A 21,341-nucleotide genomic window follows, 5' to 3' on the forward strand; every position below is an offset into this window, starting at 1 on the left:
TTTTGAAATACTTTCAAGAGGGTATGTGCTATCTAAAGTTACGACAAATTTGATACATAAGAATCTACGTTGTGTGAAAATGGAACAAAAACTTAATAAGTTTTCGCTTACGATAAATTGATCATAAGATTTTTTGTGTAAAGGTCTAGAGCTTCTCCTGAATATGCATGATTTTCATAACAGAAAAATAGAAATTTTTTGTTTTATTTTATTATAAAAGTATAAACTTTGGTAGATACAGAGTATATCGAAAAAAATTGTATATTAATGAAAATCTATCTAAATAGAACAATTTGATTAGTTAGCACTTTTAAGAACTAAAGCACTGTCTTTGGAAAATTAGCATCTTTAATTGATTACAGGTTTGTTCTTGTGTCTTGGAATCCAGTGACGAGTCTAATTCTGAAAAAAAGATAATTCAATGGTTAATTTTGCAAAAAAAAAAAGAGAAAAATCAAATGTGCTTTTCAAAATACACATAAATCAAAGATGTGTTTTGAAAAAAAATTCTGAATAATTCATATACCGGTATATCTTTACAAAAATAATTGATGATGTGTATATTGGTTCAGTTTGGTAAGTTAATTGCCAGTTTAATTAACTCAGTTGAAGCAAATCACAGAGAGCAAAAGTTCACAGATTGAGACACTCAGTGGAGTAGATAGCACTACACTGAGCATAAACTACAAAGCTTAAAGTGTCATAAACATGATGTACTAGATTACTTCATTGTAACAATGTGAAGACTTATTGTTGGGGTTCCATGTAACCTTAAACTTCAAGATGGGGAAAAAGAGATCATTTCTACATTCTATACTAGTATAATTCTTCCAAATATTAAAGAAAACTACTTTTAGTACTAAAGTGTTGTAATACAACTATCTTTTTTGAGCAAGATCATAGAAACTACAAGCATATGACAGAGTATAAACCTAAGAAAGAAAAATTGTTGAGCAATAGAATTCTACTTAAACAAGCTGAATATTTGAGCAAAAAATTGTAGCAAATATAAAGTTTAAAATATGCTCACCAAGACATCAACTTCGTATCTACTGCAAAGGTTAATTTTTGTATTTTGAGAAAACGTCAAATCCAAAGGATAATTTTACAAATGACTTGAAAGGGGGTCAAGGAAGAGAGAGATTCGGTGTGCAGTGCATTTACAGTTAATATTTCGGATACTGTTTCAACTATTTATTACACATGAATGATAGCTTACAGAATGATATAACTGATATGCTTTGTTATTCTGCATCAATAAAATTATTAACATTATTAACTGTAGTAATTATGTGCGCTATACAACAGTATCACAGAACACATACATCAACACCAGGTAGAAATCAAGGCTACTCTGTGGAACTGCTTTAAATCTTCATGAACACATACATGTTCATGAAATACATGTATATTGTGGATCGAGTAAGTTTTCCATACACCAAATTTATGAAATTTCTAGGAAGCCACTACGCGTGCAATTGAATTTGGGTCAAAAATTGATTTCTACCTGATTTTGTGGAGAGGTACTAATAATGAACGTACTGCTCGCGGTTGTCGTACACTGGGTTTTTTCGGGCTACCACTCTGGCCCCACCCTGACTTCTGGTGGAAGCATCCCGATCAAAACTCATGTTAATCTCTCCAAGGTCATGCACGGTCTCATCAGGAGGGACATACATGTTCAAACTCTGATAGAGAAGAAAGGATTAGAAATTAAATGTACAGAAATCTATAGGATTTACTACAGGTTCTTATTGCTGTTTGTTACAGTGAATCTCTGCTTTGAAACATGTAACTAGCCTGTTTTATTTTGTTATAATTTTTTGGTTGTGTTGATTAGTGTCATTCAATTATAGGACTTGTCTAATTCACTATTTTGTCAGAGAAAGAATACATTTAACTAACAGATTTGATAGATATGACATACCTGTGTTTCATATTCTTTGAGGAAGCTTGGAGGGTTAGTGAAGTCTGGTTGATGTTCATAATTTCTCCTGTAAACTCTGTAGCTTGCCAAGTAGCTATTGTATCTAAACAATAAAAAAAGACAATGCAATATCAAACCTGAAACAATACATGTATATTAATCTCCCATTATGTTCAGGCTTTAATAAATGCATGTACATGTACCAGGTACATGTAATTCAACAATTTCCAAAATGAAAATTGGTAATGTGTAATGCAAACAAGAGGATCTGACCTGGACCATGAGTAGAAGAGAATGATGATTCCCACTAAGGCCAGGAGGATGACGATGGCACCTAGCGCAACAAATGCAATCCAGGGATCATCCTGCCACCAAGTGTAGGACTTGGTCATCACACGGACGATGTTACCACGGTCCTGGAGGCCCGAGGCCACGCTCTGAATGCTGCTGATACTGAATGGAGTTCTGACAAGTTCCACGGTTTGTCTGAGGGCAGAGTTAATCTGTCCCAGAGTTCCACTGGCGGTGGAGGCACCAACCCTGTGATAAAAACCAGTATCAGTTTATTTATAGTTACATACACAATAATTGAAAATTTTAGTATGTACTTAAGAGATTAAATATATTCAGTAGATTTTGTCATTACTTTTAATGAAGTAAAACATTCGTATTTTTGTACTTACAGATTTAATTCAGTGTTCAACACCAGATTGTATCCATTATTTGGGTCAGAAACTACAAAGGTAATATCAGAGTATCTTTCATCATAACTCAGCTGTCCATTCTGAAGAATACGCCTGGCCTGAATAGATTCAATAATGACAATCTTGTTTGTGGCGTTCTGGATTTCGCGACGAGTGGTTTCAACAGTCCTGACAGCTTCCCTAGGAGGCACGTTCAACTCCATCACAAATCTGTTCTTGTCCTCGATCAAATCAATCTATAGATCATAAATAAAACATACATGTAAAATGTAGCAAGAAAATCACACTTGGACACAATGTGAATAGTGAAACAACCTAAATGGAGCATTCCTCTTAACTGCTTTAAGTACAACTACAAATATTTTGTATAACTTGTAAGTTGTATAACAACTCACATAAACTGTGGTCTCTGTGCTCTGACGTTCAATATCACTGGCTCTGTCAGAGGCTCGCACTCTGAGTTGGTATGGGTTCAAGTTGACATTATTTGAGGTGCGGAAAAATTCGAGGAATGTGTAAATGTTTCCAGATGATGTATTGAGACCAAATGCTGAGGAAACAGTGTTGTCCACTAACTCATATACCACTTGACCATTGAGACCAGCATCTGGATCTGTAGCCTGCAAGTAAAACAAAAGAATGTTACTCTTCAGGCAAATAAAATATTGTTGGCATAAAATTTACACTATCGATGCATGTATAAAATAACCTGAAGACTCACTGAAAAGGTTTATTATGAAAGTACGTATTTTTTTTTACTTAAGGTACCTCAATACACCTAGGTTTATGCTTTTTCAAAACACTATGTCACGATATGACAATTAAAATGTTTTCTTAAATTGTTCCTATCAACCAATTTGCTTGTTTATCAGCATAGCTCATTGGTTAAAATAACAGGCTTTAACTGCTTCTGAACTGCAGATCATGAGTTTGAATCTGCCCGGGGCTTTTGTTCATATTTACTGAATAACATTTTTTAAGTAATTTTTTATTCAAAAATGTACATTTTATCACCTATTTGACTAGAGGTATATTTCTTATCCATCATCATAGCTATCTATCATATTCATTATTTTTTTGCCGATTTGAGAAATTATTTCAAGATGCAGAGAGCCCCCGTAAATACGGGAATGAAAACAATACCCACACATGGTTGCCTTCAGTAGTGGGCTTCCTTGTATTCATACATGTATTAGTGAAATAAATGCTATACAGAATACCCGTTTTTTAAGGAAGCTAGCAATACAGAAGACAGTGGGAAAACATTTGATAATTGATAGTAACATTAGGAAGACTTACATAAATGGAGAGTACATTGCTGCCAGCTGGAGCGTTGATTGAAATGGCTCCCACGTACAGGTTTCTGTTCAGCAATTGACCAGGATATTGTGGATAGATGAACTGTGGGGCATTGTCATTTCTATCTTCTATTGTCAAGATCACTGTGGCATTCTGGAAGGTGTTGTATACTGCAAAACAGAGAGAGCATTGTTCATTTCTCATAACATGTATCAATATTTATGTACCAGTAGAAAACTGTAACATGTTAATTTGTTGACAATATTTTTAACTCCCTTACCATAAGGTGTCTGTTGATTTGTTGCTTGTCGCTTCGTCCTTCTGGCCTCCTCTCGGACTCCGATCACAATGATGTACTGACCGCTTGCCTCTCTGTCAATGTTACCACTGACGCGTAGTTGACATGCATTTCCGACCACAGCCACATCAAACAGACCTAATAGAGGCAAATATGATCAGAATTTGAGTGCTAATGTTTCATTTTTTACATTTAAAAGAAAAAATCAAACTCTTAAACTAAGCCCAACTTTAGAAAATTTCAAGTTTCCCTATAAGTTTTTTTTAACATTCTTAAATAGCAATTAAAGAAAATTACTAACTTAATGATGTTGAAGGTGACACTGAGTAAATGATGCACACAAGGTTTGTGTCTGGATCATGGTTCTCTACTTGAGCTGTCAGGAGAGAGGTTTGAAGAGGAACATTCTCAAACACCGAAGCGTTGTACAACCCCTGGGTGAATCCCACTCCACGCGGTCTGACGGATGAGTAGATCACAGTCACGTAACAGTCTGTCTTTCCAGCCTTTGGCTTCCAGCTGCCGTCCAATGCACTAACGCGGAATCTGTAGACAGTTCGGCCATCACCATTTGTCAGAGATTTCCTTATGTAAACTTTTCCGTCATTTGTCACATCAAAGAACTGGTTTTCGTAGGCAAAGTCCTTATCCATACCATAGTTAAACTCAGCATTTGGTGTCTAAAATGACAAACACATTATCTATAATCATAAATATTGATATACAGGTTGTTTTCAAAAATGGTATTTTTGTTAAAAAAGCTAAAACTTACGTCTCTATTGTAGGGGACAGTCCTATCAGCGTCAGTAGCTGTCACTGTGAACAGTGAAGTACCAATGGCTGAGGCGTCATAGACCTGAGCGGTGTAGTTGTTGGGGTTGAATGTTGGGGTGTACAAGTTTCTGACTACATTGATGGAAACGGTGGCTGTGGCAGATTTGGGATTAGCGGCCGAGTCCTGAGCTTGCACTATCAATTGGAATGTGTCGGGGACACCATCTCTTGTCAGTGGCTGACTCAGGTAGATTCCACCGGAGGACTCACTTGCCACAAATTGAGCAAATTGGTTTGGTGGTGTATAGCTGGCCTGGATGATCCTGTATCGAATTCTTCCACTGTCGGTGAAGGCGGAGTCAGCGTCTGTGGCGGAGACGGTCACAACAAGGTCCTGTACGCCCACGTACTCGGAGATTGTCAGGTTGTAGAGACTCTGCAGGAACACTGGAGCATTGGGATTACGTCGGACATTAATGGTAACCTGGATTGTGGCAAATCTAGAGGAAGCAATTTGTCCTGGAACATCTCTGGCTTGTACAGTCATCTGAAAAACCGGGAGATAGCAGAATGTTATCAATACCTACATTGTTCATCAAAAGACGTTGAAATCTACTAGTGATTTATACTATGTTTGAAAACTGAAATATAAATGACATACTGCAAACTGTTCCTGGCCAGTCTGAGTGAGAGCTGAAGACACTCCAATAACACCAGTAACTTCATCAATCCTAAAGTACAGGGACCCTGGGATTCCACTGATAATGCTATAGCGAACCTGGTCCTGGACAACAGACAGTACAATTATTAACATCACATCTACTCATTTTGTTAGGGTACAAGTACCCGTAATCATTATGGCAAATCAAACAGGATTTTATTTTACTGTATTTCAAGTGCTAACAAAAATCCACTGGAAGTAAGGTAAAAAAAACTCATTGATTCGTTTACTTACTCCATCAGCATCTGTGGCTTGAACTTGAAGGATACTGGTGCCCACAGAGATAGACTCGTCAATGGTTGTTACATATGAATTGCCAGAGAAAACTGGTCCGTTGCGATTACGAATGACATTAACAGTGACAGTGACCCTGCTGCTGAGCTGAGGGATGCCGTTGTCAAAAGCTGTAATGGAGAGGACATATCTGGAAGGTCGCTGTGTGTCCTCAGAGAGGCGTTTGGTCACATACAACACTCCACTGGTTGGGTTGACATAGAAATAAATGTCTGAGTATGATGGCACTGAATCAGATCCTCGTAACACATAGGTTATACGGCCATTTTCTCCCTGAAAAATTAAGTCTCATGCATTACTCCATTTAGAAGAATATATATTTCAATTGTCCACATAGATGTCCAATTCATGTACATTTTGAATAAACAACTTAAAATATGGCAAATAATTATTTTCTGCTATGCATAATACCATATATAACAAATTTTAAATTAGAACTCACAGAATCTGGGTCGGTAGCATTGAGGTCAGCAATTCCAACTGCCAGCGCCTGGTCTTCCAGCACAGTGATTTCAAGATTTCCATGAATGAAGGCAGGTGCCCCGGTATTCCTGGTCACAAATACCCTCACTTTGGTGAAAGCTCTCTTTGTAGGATCAGTTGTCCTAAAAGCTTCAACACGAATCAAGTAGGAGCTGATGGTGGAATCAGATCGGAAAGACTGGGCAAGAGTTATCTGTCCTGTTTGGGCATTGATGGAGAACATGGTCAGGGAGTTAGTCTCGCCTGTGATGTCATACTGGAGCTGAGCGTTCAGTGGATCAGTGGCCTGTAGCTGTAAAATATTGTTTCCTACAGCGTAATCCTCATTGAAGGTAACAGTGTACTCGTCCTGGCCAAACGAAGGCAGACCCTTCCTCTGGATTCTGATGGTGACGGAAATCTGACTGGACAGAGCAGGGATACCCAAGTCGGTTGCCTGAACTGTGAACTACAAAAGTCCAAAAAGTGTCAGATTTTAGTTTCACTCATTGATATTTCAGTATAATTATTAAATATAAAATTACTGTATACAGAGAATTATTCGCCCTCGTTTAATTTTCACCCCTTTTGCCCTCGTTGTCACCGGGCGAGTTTAAGACTGGGCGAATTTCAATGTCTTATATTCTTTAAACACAACTGTGTCTGGACGAATTCAAGACGGGGCAAAACTGTTTGCACGTGTAGAAGGGGGAAAATTACATGGGGCGAAAATAACCCTGTATACAGTATTGTCATTTACTATTGAGTACAAACAGTATCTTAAAACCCCAAGAACTTACTGTGTAGATATCATCCGGCACACTGACGAGAGAGAGTCTGGATGTGATGTTACCAGAGACCGGGTCAATGTTGAAGAATGAGCGGGCCACAGCTGGGCTGACAATGCTGTAGCGGATCTGTCCGTTGGGTGTGTTAGCATCATCACTGTCCACAGCTCTTACTTGCAGTAAGGTGGACAGTACAGATGTACTCTCACTGACGGTGACGTCGTAATTGATGGATGTGACAAACGTGGGTTGTCCAGTGTTTCGGATCACATTGACAGTGACAGTGGCGGTTCCTGTTCTACTTGGACTACCTTGATCTGTTGCAGTGGCACCAAACTGGAAGAAAATGTATTGTTTAAAATTTTTCCCATGGTAGTAAAGGTGTAGAACAAAAAATCATTTGCCATGGACTTGCATTTGCTAAAAACTTCCGTTTTTTATTATCCTCAAAAGTATCAAATTTCGTATCCTGCCATGAAGGTTATGCTTTAGTTATCATAATTCAACATACCACATAGACAGTTCTCCTTGTGGTATCCTCAGTCAGCCTCCTATCGATTGTGATCATTCCATTGAATGGATGAATTGTGAAGAATCCAGAGTTATCCTGAAGATCGTAGATGACAGAATTCTCAGGACTGGTTACATCACTGTCTGTAGCTGTAATTTGTAAAACGTTGCTTCCCAGTCCGATGTAGTCATAGACCGTCTCTTGGTAGCGATTGGCTGTGAAGACTGGGGCGTTGAGGTTACGTGTGATGGTGATGGTCACAATGGTAGAGGTGATGATTTCTGGTACACCAGTGTCGTAGGCAGTAACCAAGAGCTTAAACAAATATGGCATCATAAATACAACTTCTTCCTAAGCCTTTTTTTTCGCAAAAACTTTTTAAAAGGCATCAAACATATTATCAAATTTATGAGCATAAGTGGATTCATTGCAGTGAAATCTTAAAAAGAACTTGGCAAACAAAGTAAAGTTATGTTCTTACAGTGAAGGAGGTGAAGATGTTGAGTCCTGAAATTTGTGTCAGTGGTTGTCTGACATAGATGGCTCCTGTGGTTTGATCTAGGAAGAAATACTGAGTACCAGGGCTGTAGCCATCCAGTCTGTAGCGAATCACTCCCTACATACAAGACATTCACATGTAAAATTGACATATATTTCTAATCTAAGTAAAATCATGAATTTATCTTAAAAATGTTAGAGGCATTTATTTGATGGTTTTCAATTAACTTGACAGCCCCATTTATTTACTGCTAAACTATAGGACAACTTACTCGTAAATCATTATCGATGGCCTGGACATTGAAGAAGGATGTGTTGACGGCCTTGTTGATTGGTACTGAGGTGATGTAAGGAGTGCTGATAAACTGTGGGGGGCCCGAGTCTCTGATGATGGAGATGACCACGGTTGCCTCGGCTGTGCGTGCCACGGTGGATGGTCGGTTATCAGTGGCTCGAACATTGAACTGTGAAGAAGAAAATTACAATAAAAGTTTTCAATTAGAATTTCTCTATTTCAAAGCTGGCTGATTTATATACAATTTGAAGTTTCTTACAGTGAATTGGTTCTGGCTGATTCCAGTTAACAACTTCCTCAGGGTAATTCGTCCAGTCTCAGGGTTCAAGTAGAAGTAGCTCTGGTCATTGGTGGATCCAAGGTTAGAGAAAATCACTTGGTCCTGATATAAAACACAGAAAATGTTAAACAGAGTAAATAAATCAATTAAATTTTAAATCTCAATCTTTTGAAATTAAAACAACTGGATTCAACTCATTACCCCATCGGAATCTGTAGCTGTTACAACCAAAACTTCATTGCCCAGAGGGAAAGTTTCGGAGATGGAGATCTCGTATCTTGACCTGCTGAAGACCGGTCCAAACTGGTTCCTTGTCACTGAGATGGTCAGGTCAGCTTGGGCTTTGTTGTTGGGATAGACTGAGTCATAAGCTCTCAGACGGGCCTAGAAGAACAAGTGCTGGGAGTGAACAAGAGCAGAAAAAAGTCGTTCTATCTCAAGAACCAGTAGTGCAAGATTTCAATGATCAATATATTAAAACTCATGCACTGGGATAGTCTAATACTCACTACATAGGATGAAGTCTGGAGACTGTCAGATAGTAGGCCGTTCCTCAGGAACACTCTTCCAGAGATGGGATTGACGTCAAAGAAGCTCTGAGCTGGGAACATGCCGATCATTTCATACACGATGGTTCCCTTCAGGTCCTGGTCAGTGGCCGTGGCTGTAAACACAGTACTGTTGATGTTGGATGACTCCTGGACTTGGATCACGGTCGGAAGGTTGGTGAACTGAGGCGGGAAACGGTCACGGAGCACATTCACAAAGACTGTTGCCGTGGAAAACTGAGGGTTGGGACTGACATTGTCAGTTGCTGTCACTGTCACCTGTCAACAAAAGTAATTCACTTAGTTTTTCCATCCACGATTTTCATACATGTCTTCTATTTACAGAAACGTACATGATTCAGCTAAAAGCAGAACGTCTAAAGTCTTAGAAAAGTGATACCGACCGTATATCTGATATCCCTGGTGTTGTCTTCTGTCAGGAGTCTGCTCACTCTAACAAAGCAGGTCTGTGAGTCAACACTGAAGTAGCTCAAAGCCTTCTGATCGCCTGTCATTGAGCAAGTCACTCGGTTCTATAATCAAAGAAAATACACATTTAAAACTCTTCATTCACCTTTTAGAAATGTAACACATTCATATGGGAAATGTAAGCTTGATAGATGGTTTTCAGTTCTTACTCCATCAGGATCTGACACATTCAGTTTCTGGATGTAGGTGTTGACGGCTAATTCTTCTCTGATGGTCACTTCATATGTCGAAGGATTGAAAATTGGTCCATTGAGGTTCCTTCTGACGGTGATGAAACATTCAGCTGTAGCCCTCAGACGAGACACACTAGTGTCATAGGCAACTACTCTCAGCTGTAATTCAAACAATTATATGAAACAGTGCAAAATATTTAAGTCTAGGAGGAAAAAAGAATAGCTAGAGTCAAAATCTCACCAAGTAGGAGTTCAGACGCAGGTTGTCTTGACGCAGATCCTGAGTGACGCTGATGGCACCACTGGTGTTCTGTACCATGAAGAAACTCTGGGCAGGATAATCTCCAATTGATTCATAGTAAATACGTCCCTGGAAAGTTCAAAATTGAGATACATACAGTAATTATTCACAGGTTAATCAGTTTTCCATATGGAGTGTCTTTTATAAATGTAAATACCACTAGATTCAATCTTGAAGCCTGCACATTCAGAATGGAACTTCCAATGTTGGTGGTTTCATCAATGGTCACAGCATAGCGAGCATTGCTGGTGAACACAGGTACGTTCAGATCTCGGTCGATTGTGATGATAGCAGTGGCTGTGTCGGACTGAGGGTTGGGATAGCCATTGTCTGTCACTTGTACAGTACACTACAAAGACAAAGGGTAGTCATGGTCAGCATACTCACTACTGTTACAGTTGTTTATATTCACTGATTTCAGAATTAGGAGCGATGGCACCTACTGAGAATGTAACATCTGATATATCCAAGAAGGACTTCTTCAAGAAGATGTCACCATTGGCAGTATCAATGAAGAACATGTCAACACATCTCTGCTCATTGTTCCTCAAGGAGTACGTCAGACGGTCCTGTAGTATCAAAAGCATATAATACCATCAGTATCAAATTCTATACACATTTACATAGCAGGATGATTTGATGATACACATGTATGCATATCTCATAGATCCTGATATTCTCTTCACTTCTAATTCATTAATATCAAGAGATATCAAAATGGCTGAAAGAACTGCTGGACTGTAAACTTACATTGTCTAGGTCTGTAGCAGTGGTGTCGATGAGCCGGGAGCCAATGCTGGCGGCCTCACTGATTCTGGTGGAGTAGGTGTCCTGGGAAAAGACTGGGGGGTTGATGTTTCTCAGCACATTGATGGTCAGATCAGCAGTGGTGGTCTGGGTCGGGACAGAACTATCGTAGGCCTGCACTCGCAGCTAAAAATATAAAATGCAAACATACATGTATAGCATCATATACATGTGTGCAATGTACACACTTTCTCTCTACCTCTACAAATGTGCTAAAAAAAAATTTAATGGACTTGAAAGTCCAACACAGTAAAATCTTTCTTCAGCCTAATGCTGAATAGAAAGACAAAAAGCAATACCAAAAATGTCACATTCATCAAATGACTCCATTAAATGAATTCTTACAACATAGGTGAGGGAGACGTCTGTTCGGAGATTTCCATTAGTGTACACCCGTCCATCCTGATCCAGTCTGAAGAAGCTGGGAGCGGACAGAGTGCCTGTGACGCGGTATACAATCCTGCCTTGCAGATCCTGGTCCACAGCTGTCACAGTGTAGATTAGGGAGCCATTATTTGTGTTCTCCTGGACACTGGTCACATAGGGAGTCTGGACAAACACAGGGTTAAACTGGTTCCTGGTCACAAACACTACCACCTGGGCAGTGGTGGAACGGCTAGGTCGGCCATTGTCAGTGGCTCGTACAGTGAACTAAAAAATATATAGTCAACATTAGCCCTTGCACATCATTTAAAGAAGTGAACAAGTTATATTTCTCTTTCTTTTAAAGATCTTAATCTTAATCTCTGATACTCACTGTGAACTGATCAATATTGTTATTTTCCAGTGACTGACGTAGGTAAATGGTGCCATTGGCTGGCTCAATGAAGAAATAGGATAGAGAGATGCTGTTCTGGTTGTCTCCAATGATGCTGTAGGTAATGGCATCCTGCAGGTAAGAATTTGAGTAATGAAATATAAAAACAAAATCAGCTGTATTCACATTCAACATCAAAAACCTTCATGATCCAAGTTCATACATTATCTCTGTCTGTTGCACGGACACTGATCACTCCTCTGCCAAAGGCGAAGGTTTCAGGAATAGTTTGCTGGTACTGTTGCTGATCAAAGAGTGGTGGGTTGACGTTTCTTCCTACAGAGATCAGGACATCAGCTGTGGCTCTCAGGGCAGGGGACAAATTGTCATAGGCAATCACTCTCAGCTGTAGTCAAATATCACAAAGATTAAATATAATATGTACATACATCATATGCAAGTGCAAGTATCACACATTTTTTTTTTTCTGAACTAACAACTTAAAACTTTACTTACAGTGTAGGAGGATCTGTAGAATCCATCATTCATCAAGTTGTCAATCACAGTGATACGGCCATCTAAATTATTCACGGCAAAGAAGGTCTGAGCTGGGTACACCCCAATAGATTCATATACAATTCTTCCCTGAAAAAAAACCCAAATATTTAATCTTTAGCCTTTTTGCATTGTATCTTTTTTAAGGGCTTCTGGAGACTTAGCTGGATAAAAAATGAGATTCTCATTTTGCAAACAGTAACTCATGAAAATGCTCAGAATCAATACAATGCAAAAGAGATATCTTCACGATATTGAATTATTCCCAGGATTGCCACGTATTGAGTAATCCTCAATTGATTCCACTCCCACACCCCTTATGTCCATCCTCTCACTTACCCGCAGGTCAGAATCCACAGCCGAGACGGTGTAGATGGTGGTGTTGAGAGCCTGACTGTCTGTAATGGACACACCATAGGGCGTGTTCTGGAAGACGGGTGGGAACTGGTCTCTCTGAACATTGACCACCACAGTCGAGGTGTCTATCCTCTCCTGGGTCACTCGCTGATCTGTTACTCTCACAGTGATCTGATAAAGTGAAAGCTTATTTATGAAATTCATCTTTAAAGAAATTCATCTTTAAAAGAAAAGAAAGCCAAGATTTACATGTAAAAGCTTTAAGTATTATTGCCAGTCTTATCACAAACTGTAGCTACCTGAATCTGGTTGAGAGATGAGAATCCAAAGTTGACGAGGGACCTCGTGAGATAGATGATTCCTGAGTCGGGATTGATGTAGAAGTAATCTGACAGGGTGGTATTGAAGACCTGCTGGTTGGCATACGACACACCCACAATACTGTAGCGCAGAACATCCTAAACAACATGTACATGGAGAAAGATTAAAAACCAAAGCTACACAATCACAACTTCCCTCAATTAACAGATTTTGAGTGTTTAACATTTCTTCAATAAAAGTTAAATATTCTATACTTACATCCTAAACAACATGGAGAAAGATTGAAAACAAAAAAGCTACACAATCACAAATCCAATGAATTTACAGATTCTGAGTGTTCAATATTTTAAAGTGAAATATTCTGTACTTACATTATCTGCATCAGTGGCTGATATTTTGTAGATGCTGGAGCCCAGGCTGATACTCTCGGGGACTGTGGTGGTGTAAGGCTCGTTGACAAAGATGGGAGGATTCTCATTCCTGATCATGTTGATACTGACGAGGGCCTCGGCAATTTGTGATTGGACGGCTGTGTCAAAGGCAGTCACCCGTAACTGTAGGTCAAAGAAAACAAATGATTAGAAGACATGTTCATATTGGTTCAACAACATATGCATGTAATACATACAACTTTGAAAATTAAGTGCAACAATTTAATGGCCTTCAGAATTAGACTAACACTTTGAAATTCTCAATTTGCATGGGTAAGAGATTTATAGAATATTCAGTTTTACTGTATTGTACTTTCTTATTACTGTAAATTAATTTCAATATGTAAATTTATCTCCTAATAAATTTGCTACCATGCACTTTAGCACAATACCAGAAGAGAAAAAAATTTGTGTTTATTTCTGAGTAAGCAACATTAAAAGAAAATTGTTTGATTTATAAGAGACAAATGATTTTTAAGCAATACACAAATACTACCTGATAGAACTGAGTGCTGTCCTGACGGAGATTGACGGCAACAAACACCATTCCAGTGGTGGAGTTGACACGGAAATAGCTAGAGCCGGGGATATCTCCAATCAGATTGTACTGAATGTTGCCCTGTAAGATGACAAATTAAACTATAAATGTAAAATGCAAGCTCTCACGATCTTTTATCACATATATATGATTTGATTACAACAATAGCCAACAAACTTACAATAAGATCATTATCCTGAGCTGACACTCTGTACACAGAGGTTCCAATGGCCACACGCTCATTAACTGCAGTAGAGTAGGGTGTATTGAGGAAGAAAGGTGGCTGGCCTCTCACAACATTAATAATAACTGTAGCATTGGTCAATCTTGGTTGTAAACGGTTGTCTGATGCCTGGACAGTCATCTGCAAAAGCAATTATTAGTTTAGTGTCAATATGGAAATTCTTCTCTAAAGATCAATTTATCTTTAATTCATTTTTGAAAACAAATGTTATAAGAAAAGATTCAAACTCATACCACATATCTGTTGTTGATAGAGTTGGATAGGAAGATGCTCCTGCGGAGATAAATTCCACCAGACTCTGGGGCAATGTAGAAATAATTGTTGGCGTCTTGTGCTACGATTCTGTATGTGACAGTGTCCTGAAATTTAAATACATGTAGTTCCATGTTAAATTTAATTGGAGTGGGTACTGGGATTTTAGAGAAAGCTGTTAATTCTTGCAACAAAAGTTCTGATCTAGAATTAAATGCATCATACAATTCACTTATTAAAGAAAGCACTCAGAACTGGTATACATACAAGGTCAGCATCTCTTGCTGTGACTGTCAGAATGACGTCTCCAACAGGGTAGTTCTCATTGATGGTAGTCTCGTAATTTCCAATGAAGATGGGAGAGCTTGGGTTACGAATGACATTGATGGTGACGGTACACACGGTGGGATTAGATGGGTAAGCTGAATCGTAGGCCTCCACACGGACAGTGTACTGGGTCAGACTGTCTAGTTTCAGGTTTCTCGTTACATACAAGCCACCATTTTGGTCAATGTTTCCAAAGTATGCCAAGGCAGCACCGTCTCCAATAACGCGATACACAATTCTACCCTGAAAATCAGATTTCAAATTTTATTTCAAAGCTGTAATGTAGTCCTAAATACAACCAATGATAAATATCTTATAAAAACTTAAAATTCAAAACATGGAACAGAAAAAAATTCATTTAGAATAAAATATCAGATGAGTACTTTTCATAACATGACTTAACCATAATTTCTTTTCATATAGATTCACATAGATTCTGAAAGTTGAAGCCAAATTTTAACTTTGTAGCAATTTCTACCTTCAGATCTCCATCAGTAACTCCAACAGTGTAGAATGGGAAGGTCTCATTAACTCCTCTGGTTTCTGTGATAGTGGTCACTGCATTAGAACTCTGGCACTGAGGTCTGAACTGATCTCTGACAATGGAGATGGTCACTGAGGCTGTTCCAAATCTCTCTGGATATCTTCTATCCCTGGCACGGGCAGTAAAGGTAAACTGACTGGTCCCGATTCCAACAAGTGATTTCTTCACTATCAGTTCCCCAGAGTTGGAAGTAAGGAAGATATATTCCCGTGCATAGTTGGAGCCAGCTGTGTTCTGATCAATGATTTCGTAGGTGACAGTGTCCCCATCGTTGTCTGTGGCTGTCAGGGTCCTGATGTTGGTTCCAAGGGCGACCGATTCCTGGACAGTGATGAAATAGGACTGCTCACTGAAGATTGGTGCATTGGGATTACGGTTGATGTTAATCAGAACATTTGCCTCTGTCCTGCGAGTGGGATCCAGGGTGTCATAGGCAGCAACACGCAACTACAAATTCAAAATTTTAAAATCAAGTACATGTATTTCTTTCACTAAACATATGGTAATGAAAACTTTGCAAAGAAAGACATTAATGCATGTTCATGTGTATTTTGATACTGCTATTTGAAATTTTGACTGATTTACCTAGGCTCAAGTAATGTTTGATATCTTACCACATAGAGTAGAGATGAGTACTGGTCATTTGACACGGATCTTATCAGACTGATTCGGCCATTGAAAGAGTTCAGTGTGAAATAATCGGTGGCTGGGAAGTATCCGATCACTTCATAGCGAATAGTACCCTAGAAAAAAAAAAATGTGTACATATCAATGTTGTTTAACCGATTAAAGGAACATAATTCATCTCGATTGCGTGAAATAATTGTTGGAGAAAACAGTGTGCATAAATCTTTGCACGACACCCTACCTGTAGATCGGAGTCCACAGCAGTCACTGTGTATACAGTGGAGTTTATCTGACGGCTGCTTTCTATGGTGGTCTCATAAGGAGTGTTAACAAAGACTGGAGGCTGGTTAATTTGTCTTGTTATAAAGATACGAACAGTAGCCAGGGCTGAGCGGATTCTGTTGTCTGTGGCTCGGACTGTCAGCTGTAGAAGTAGGTCAACGAAATAATGATTATATTGAAACATCTATATGTTGCGACTCATTTTTGCCATAATATGTATTCATGTTAAAGATTATAATTCTGACTGCTTTTCCCGTCTCCTTACCGTGTAAGCATTGATGAATGTGCCCTCTAGAGATCTCCTCAGTGTGATGGCTCCAGTGTCACGATCCAGGTAGAAGTATTCGGTCCCATTAGAGGTGGAGTTCACCAACTGGTATGTAATGATATCATTAGCATCCTGATCCACTGCCAGAACTGTGATCACCTGACTGCCAATACTGGTTGTCTCGGGTATTGTTATTTCGTAGGTAGCCGAGGGAGTGAAAACGGGGCCAAACTCATCTCGAGTGACCGAGATAATTACGTCAGAAGTGGCTCTGTTTGTTGGGTAAGCTGTGTCATAAGCAATGACACGGAGCTGTTGAGAACAAAACAAATTTAAAATATTAAGATGTTTGCTTTTAGCAAGTGAAATATTTACTGTCATTCAATGGATAATAATAGGTTTTTTAATTGAATGAGAGTCTGAGAAATTGTGTTAAGACTTACAGTGTAAGAAGCCCTCAAAATGACATCATCTCTGACAGATCGGATGATATTGATTGCTCCAGATACAGTGTTTACTTCAAAGAAGGTCTGAGCAGGGAAGATTCCAATGGACTCATATCGGATTGAACCCTGTTTAAAAAGTGACATACAGTATGGTGAATCTAAAGTAAAGAAGTGTATAATAAATTTGTATTTAACATGTTTCTACTTTTTTTAAGTTTTATGATGTTCACTGATTCTGTAACTGTATATAAAGCTTACCACTAAGTCACTATCTGTGGCAGTCACAGTGAGTATGGTGGTGTTGATGACTTGGTTCTCACGAATGGCTCTACCATAGGGAGTGTTGATAAAGAACGGAGGCTGATTGTCTCGCCGAACATTCACAAAGGCCTGAATGGTGGCCACTCTCTCTGGCACACGCTGGTCAGAAGCTTGGAGGCTCATCTAAAATCGTACAACCACAGATAAAGCCCAGATTCGAGATCGTTATAAAAATCTATATTTCCTTAAAAGCTAACAAAACTTGTTGCCTTTTACTTTTTCTACTAAATGCGATTCATTTGCAAGCGTGTCACACTGCTTCAACCTTATATATTTATAATGTTTTAGCATATTTAAAAGAACATAGAAGTTAACACAGGTAATCCTTGATCTAAGCCTGTGGTGTACATGCACTTACAGAGAACCTGCCAATGTTGTTGTCTGTCAACACTCTTCTAAGGGAGATGACTCCAGTATCAGGATTTATGTAAAAGTACTGCTTAGAAATATCATCTGTAACAATGGAGTACCGCAAGCGATCCTACAATTTGAAAGTAAAAATCCTACTATAGTGACAAGGAAACCAAACGTGATTCCATTATTTGACTACATGTATGCTAATTAATCATTTCAATCATAAAACTGCGATATATTTCTCAAAGTTTTAAAAAGTTTTTTTTCTATTGATATGTAGACGCACTTTAAAATTACATGTTATTTCCTGCATGTTTTTACCATGTAAACTTTCTTAAACTGATGATAACAAAGTTGTTAAAACATTTATGAATTAATATGCTCTTACCCCATCCCTGTCCACAGCAGTGGCATTGATGACGCCCTCTCCCAGTGGGTAGGTCTCTGCAATGGTTGTCTCATACTGACCACTAAGGAATGACGGTCCACTGGGGTTCCTGGTAACTTCAACGGTCACTTGACTGGTGGTCCTGCGTGTTGGGTCTTGACTGTCATAGGCAGCTACTTGGAACTGTAACAACCACAAAACATTTTCCTATAAAATTGCTGTACTATACTCCAGATTCATATATGAATCACTAGAGCAAAGATAATAAATACGCTTTCTCCCACAACCCAAACATACCCTGTATTGTAAGTTGCTGTCCAGTTTTACAGAGGAAGCTAGTGAGACCACCCCAGAGGCGGGATCCACAATGAAGTAGGGGGATCCGGGGAGAACCACCTCGTAGACGATGGCGCCGATCAGGTCCTGGTCAGTGGCGGTGACAGTGAGGACATTGCTGCCCACAGCCCGGTCCTCCTCAATTCTCTGGAAGTACGGGGCGTTGATAAACACTGGAGGGAACTGGTTCCTGTTGACAGTGATGAAGGCTGTGCTGTTGGCACACTTCTGGGGGAATCCATTGTCACAGGCTCGCAGTTGTAACTAGGAAAAAAAATTCAGTTGTTAGTGCAAAGACTTCTAGTTCAGGCCACAAGAAATAATGTTTTTGAATTTTGTTTTACATTTCTATTCAAGTATTCAGTCAAAACTTACCACAAACTGACTGAATGAGGTGGAGAGAAGGGACTCTCTGAGCCAGATGTTTCCACTGATCTGATCGATGTAGAAGTACAGAGTGTTGGTACTGAATGGTGAAGACTGCTGGCTGATGATGGAGTAGGAAATGGTGTCCTGAAAAACAAACATACTTAGTGAACAATAATTTGTAATGGCTAGTCCTCAGAAAAGACCTTATGCTCTCGCACATGCAGGGCTAAGAAAGAAACTTAAGGTATAGGTTAAAATCCTGATGCATATACCAGTAGAATGATATTCAAAGTAAAATCAATCCAATTAGTTTAGGTTTATATACAATATTGATATTATGTTATTATTACAAGTACATTCTATATTTTCTTCATGTATTTCTCATATATTTCTAAAAACAGTCTCTAATGCCCTATTAACAGGGTCGACCTCAAATCCGAAAAATATGATATACAAATGTATAATATATTGTGATTTCATGCTGGTTTGCCTTGTTCAATTCATTAACTAAAGCTGTTTCCAGTTTAAAATAATGGCTAACCTGCACATCAGCATCAGTTGCTGTCACATTTATGATGAACTGTCCAATGGCCTGGTTCTCATTTATAGTGGTAGAGTAAGATGGCAGCCGGAATTGTGGGGCGTTTGGATTACGGATTACAAAGATGTTGACAGTTGCTACAGCACTAGCAGATGGTCTTGCAGTATCAAATGCTATGATACGGGCCTGAGAAAAAGAAATTCAGTGATATTTAAACAATTCTCAATCCTAATATTAATCTATGTAAAGGGTTATGTTTTAATCATTCTCACAAATAAGCATGCAACTTACAACATATTGTTGAGATCGTATGTTGTCACTCTTCAGACTGACAGTGTTGGTGATGTTTCCAGTGAATGGATCGATTCTGAAGAAGCTCTGGGTTGGATAGTCTCCAATCATTTCATAGCGTATAGCTCCCTAATAAAAAATTGACACATTTCATAAAATTGTTCGCTTAACTACAATGTATCATAATAACAGGAAATGTGTAAGAAATATTTATATTTTTCATGAAGGCCTTTTATCCATAAGAGCTTACCACCAAGTCGTTGTCCCTTGCTGTGACGACATAGGTCTGACGACCCACTGCGTCCAGCTCGTTGATGGTGGTCTGATATGGCTGGTTGATAAAGAAGGGTGGTCCCTGGTCCCTTACCACGGTGATGAAAGCATCTGAATAACCAAACCTCTCGGGGGTCGCCTGGTCACTTGCAATCATTCTCAACTGGCAAAAAGAGACAGATGATTGAACAAAAACATCAAGGATTTGTTGAATGACCCCTGTATCGTACATTAAAGTACTTTTGGAGATTAAGTTGCAACACTATTTGAAACTGTAATGTTATTTTAAATCAATTACCCTGTATTCGGTTTGTGTAGCTCCATAGAGAGGCTGTCTGACACAGATAAGTCCAGTGTCCACTGAGATGTAGAAGTAAAACAGGGTAGAGTTGTCTCCATTTGAACTGTACACCACTCGGTCCTATAATGTAAACAGAAATACAATCTAGATTTTAAAGAAACCAGCATTTGACAGTCCACAAAAATCCTATACAGTATTATCTCATAGCAGAAAAACCTATCAATCTTCAGTTTTGGTACAACTAATAATCAGTCAAACTTACCCCATCAGCATCAGTGGCATCCACATCCAGGATACAGGTGCCCACTCCAACGGTTTCATTGATGGTGATTCGGTAAGGGTTCTGGCCAAAGACTGGAGGATTCTCATTCCTTGAGACTCCAATGTTGACAGTGGCTGTGGCAGTCTCTGTGGGGTAGGCTGTGTCATAGGCACGCACTCTCAGCTGAAACAGGTTTATTGATAAAAAAAACCCTCATTAAAAAGATAAATTGTTACTTTTTTAAATGGTTATAATTTTTTTTACATGAATTAGGCTACATGTATGTCAGATATGTGTAGTTTCCAACTAAAAGTTTTAATATCTGAAATATTCATATAAGAATGTGTTGCCATAAAAATACATGTATAATCATCAAAACTAACTAAATTACACTGTAATAACACATGACAAAGTGATGCAATAGTCAGGTATATACTCACAACGTAGTTAACATTGAGTCGGTCTGTGGTGAGGGCATTTCTGATAGTGATGTCTCCAGTCAGAGAGTTCACAGAATAGTAGTAAGGTGCAATTCCGTCCCCAATGACGTCATAGTTTATCCTGCCAACAAGGTCACTGTCCACGGCAGACACTCTGTATTGACTAGTGCCAACCTGAACGTTCTCAGAGTGACTGAATCCATATGGCGTGTTCACAAACACGGGCCTGAAGCGGTTCCTCAATATGTTCACCGTCACTCTGGCTGAGGCAGTCCTGGGATTGGCTCTCTGGTCCGTGGCTATACATGTCATCTACAACCAGCAACAGAAAACTTAGAACCTTGTCA

General features: G+C 39.0%; 1 protein-coding gene across 4 annotated transcripts in view; it reads right to left on the minus strand.

Annotated features, from left to right (window-relative positions):
- Nucleotides 1-192: 192 nt before the first annotated feature.
- The window catches only part of LOC105330502 (uncharacterized), a 63,977-nt gene continuing 42,828 nt past the window's right edge, over nucleotides 193-21,341 (minus strand). The window contains exons 107-160 of one of the 4 annotated variants that reach the window (XM_066066695.1): nucleotides 20,995-21,306; nucleotides 20,555-20,737; nucleotides 20,290-20,412; nucleotides 19,969-20,154; nucleotides 19,719-19,847; nucleotides 19,428-19,613; nucleotides 18,893-19,030; nucleotides 18,479-18,781; nucleotides 18,182-18,364; nucleotides 17,798-17,920; nucleotides 17,377-17,562; nucleotides 17,116-17,244; nucleotides 16,670-16,984; nucleotides 16,364-16,546; nucleotides 16,110-16,238; nucleotides 15,430-15,942; nucleotides 14,892-15,194; nucleotides 14,606-14,731; nucleotides 14,310-14,492; nucleotides 14,087-14,209; nucleotides 13,531-13,713; nucleotides 13,138-13,296; nucleotides 12,821-13,009; nucleotides 12,443-12,571; nucleotides 12,150-12,332; nucleotides 11,927-12,058; nucleotides 11,515-11,820; nucleotides 11,113-11,295; nucleotides 10,806-10,931; nucleotides 10,520-10,711; nucleotides 10,303-10,431; nucleotides 10,038-10,220; nucleotides 9,804-9,932; nucleotides 9,361-9,678; nucleotides 9,053-9,235; nucleotides 8,831-8,953; nucleotides 8,549-8,740; nucleotides 8,260-8,394; nucleotides 7,779-8,093; nucleotides 7,280-7,603; nucleotides 6,460-6,948; nucleotides 5,958-6,290; nucleotides 5,664-5,786; nucleotides 5,001-5,549; nucleotides 4,530-4,908; nucleotides 4,211-4,366; nucleotides 3,931-4,100; nucleotides 3,027-3,251; nucleotides 2,611-2,867; nucleotides 2,201-2,467; nucleotides 1,928-2,030; nucleotides 1,543-1,688; nucleotides 1,031-1,052; nucleotides 193-402 (exon numbers count right to left, since the gene is read on the minus strand). In XM_066066695.1, the coding sequence (XP_065922767.1) occupies nucleotides 397-402; nucleotides 1,031-1,052; nucleotides 1,543-1,688; nucleotides 1,928-2,030; nucleotides 2,201-2,467; nucleotides 2,611-2,867; nucleotides 3,027-3,251; nucleotides 3,931-4,100; nucleotides 4,211-4,366; nucleotides 4,530-4,908; nucleotides 5,001-5,549; nucleotides 5,664-5,786; nucleotides 5,958-6,290; nucleotides 6,460-6,948; nucleotides 7,280-7,603; nucleotides 7,779-8,093; nucleotides 8,260-8,394; nucleotides 8,549-8,740; nucleotides 8,831-8,953; nucleotides 9,053-9,235; nucleotides 9,361-9,678; nucleotides 9,804-9,932; nucleotides 10,038-10,220; nucleotides 10,303-10,431; nucleotides 10,520-10,711; nucleotides 10,806-10,931; nucleotides 11,113-11,295; nucleotides 11,515-11,820; nucleotides 11,927-12,058; nucleotides 12,150-12,332; nucleotides 12,443-12,571; nucleotides 12,821-13,009; nucleotides 13,138-13,296; nucleotides 13,531-13,713; nucleotides 14,087-14,209; nucleotides 14,310-14,492; nucleotides 14,606-14,731; nucleotides 14,892-15,194; nucleotides 15,430-15,942; nucleotides 16,110-16,238; nucleotides 16,364-16,546; nucleotides 16,670-16,984; nucleotides 17,116-17,244; nucleotides 17,377-17,562; nucleotides 17,798-17,920; nucleotides 18,182-18,364; nucleotides 18,479-18,781; nucleotides 18,893-19,030; nucleotides 19,428-19,613; nucleotides 19,719-19,847; nucleotides 19,969-20,154; nucleotides 20,290-20,412; nucleotides 20,555-20,737; nucleotides 20,995-21,306 (11,094 nt within the window). In that variant the 3' untranslated portion in view covers nucleotides 193-396. Of the gene's footprint in view, nucleotides 403-1,030; nucleotides 1,053-1,507; nucleotides 1,689-1,927; nucleotides 2,031-2,200; nucleotides 2,468-2,610; nucleotides 2,868-3,026; nucleotides 3,252-3,930; nucleotides 4,101-4,210; nucleotides 4,367-4,529; nucleotides 4,909-5,000; nucleotides 5,550-5,663; nucleotides 5,787-5,957; nucleotides 6,291-6,459; nucleotides 6,949-7,279; nucleotides 7,604-7,778; nucleotides 8,094-8,259; nucleotides 8,395-8,548; nucleotides 8,741-8,830; nucleotides 8,954-9,052; nucleotides 9,236-9,360; nucleotides 9,679-9,803; nucleotides 9,933-10,037; nucleotides 10,221-10,302; nucleotides 10,432-10,519; nucleotides 10,712-10,805; nucleotides 10,932-11,112; nucleotides 11,296-11,514; nucleotides 11,821-11,926; nucleotides 12,059-12,149; nucleotides 12,333-12,442; nucleotides 12,572-12,820; nucleotides 13,010-13,137; nucleotides 13,297-13,530; nucleotides 13,714-14,086; nucleotides 14,210-14,309; nucleotides 14,493-14,605; nucleotides 14,732-14,891; nucleotides 15,195-15,429; nucleotides 15,943-16,109; nucleotides 16,239-16,363; nucleotides 16,547-16,669; nucleotides 16,985-17,115; nucleotides 17,245-17,376; nucleotides 17,563-17,797; nucleotides 17,921-18,181; nucleotides 18,365-18,478; nucleotides 18,782-18,892; nucleotides 19,031-19,427; nucleotides 19,614-19,718; nucleotides 19,848-19,968; nucleotides 20,155-20,289; nucleotides 20,413-20,554; nucleotides 20,738-20,994; nucleotides 21,307-21,341 lie in introns of all 4 variants that reach the window. The other 3 variants (XM_066066696.1, XM_066066694.1, XM_066066697.1) reach the window with 3 other exon arrangements.

The sequence above is a fragment of the Magallana gigas genome, chromosome 7 (genome assembly GCF_963853765.1).
Source record: "Magallana gigas chromosome 7, xbMagGiga1.1, whole genome shotgun sequence".
NCBI lineage: Eukaryota > Metazoa > Mollusca > Bivalvia > Ostreida > Ostreidae > Magallana > Magallana gigas.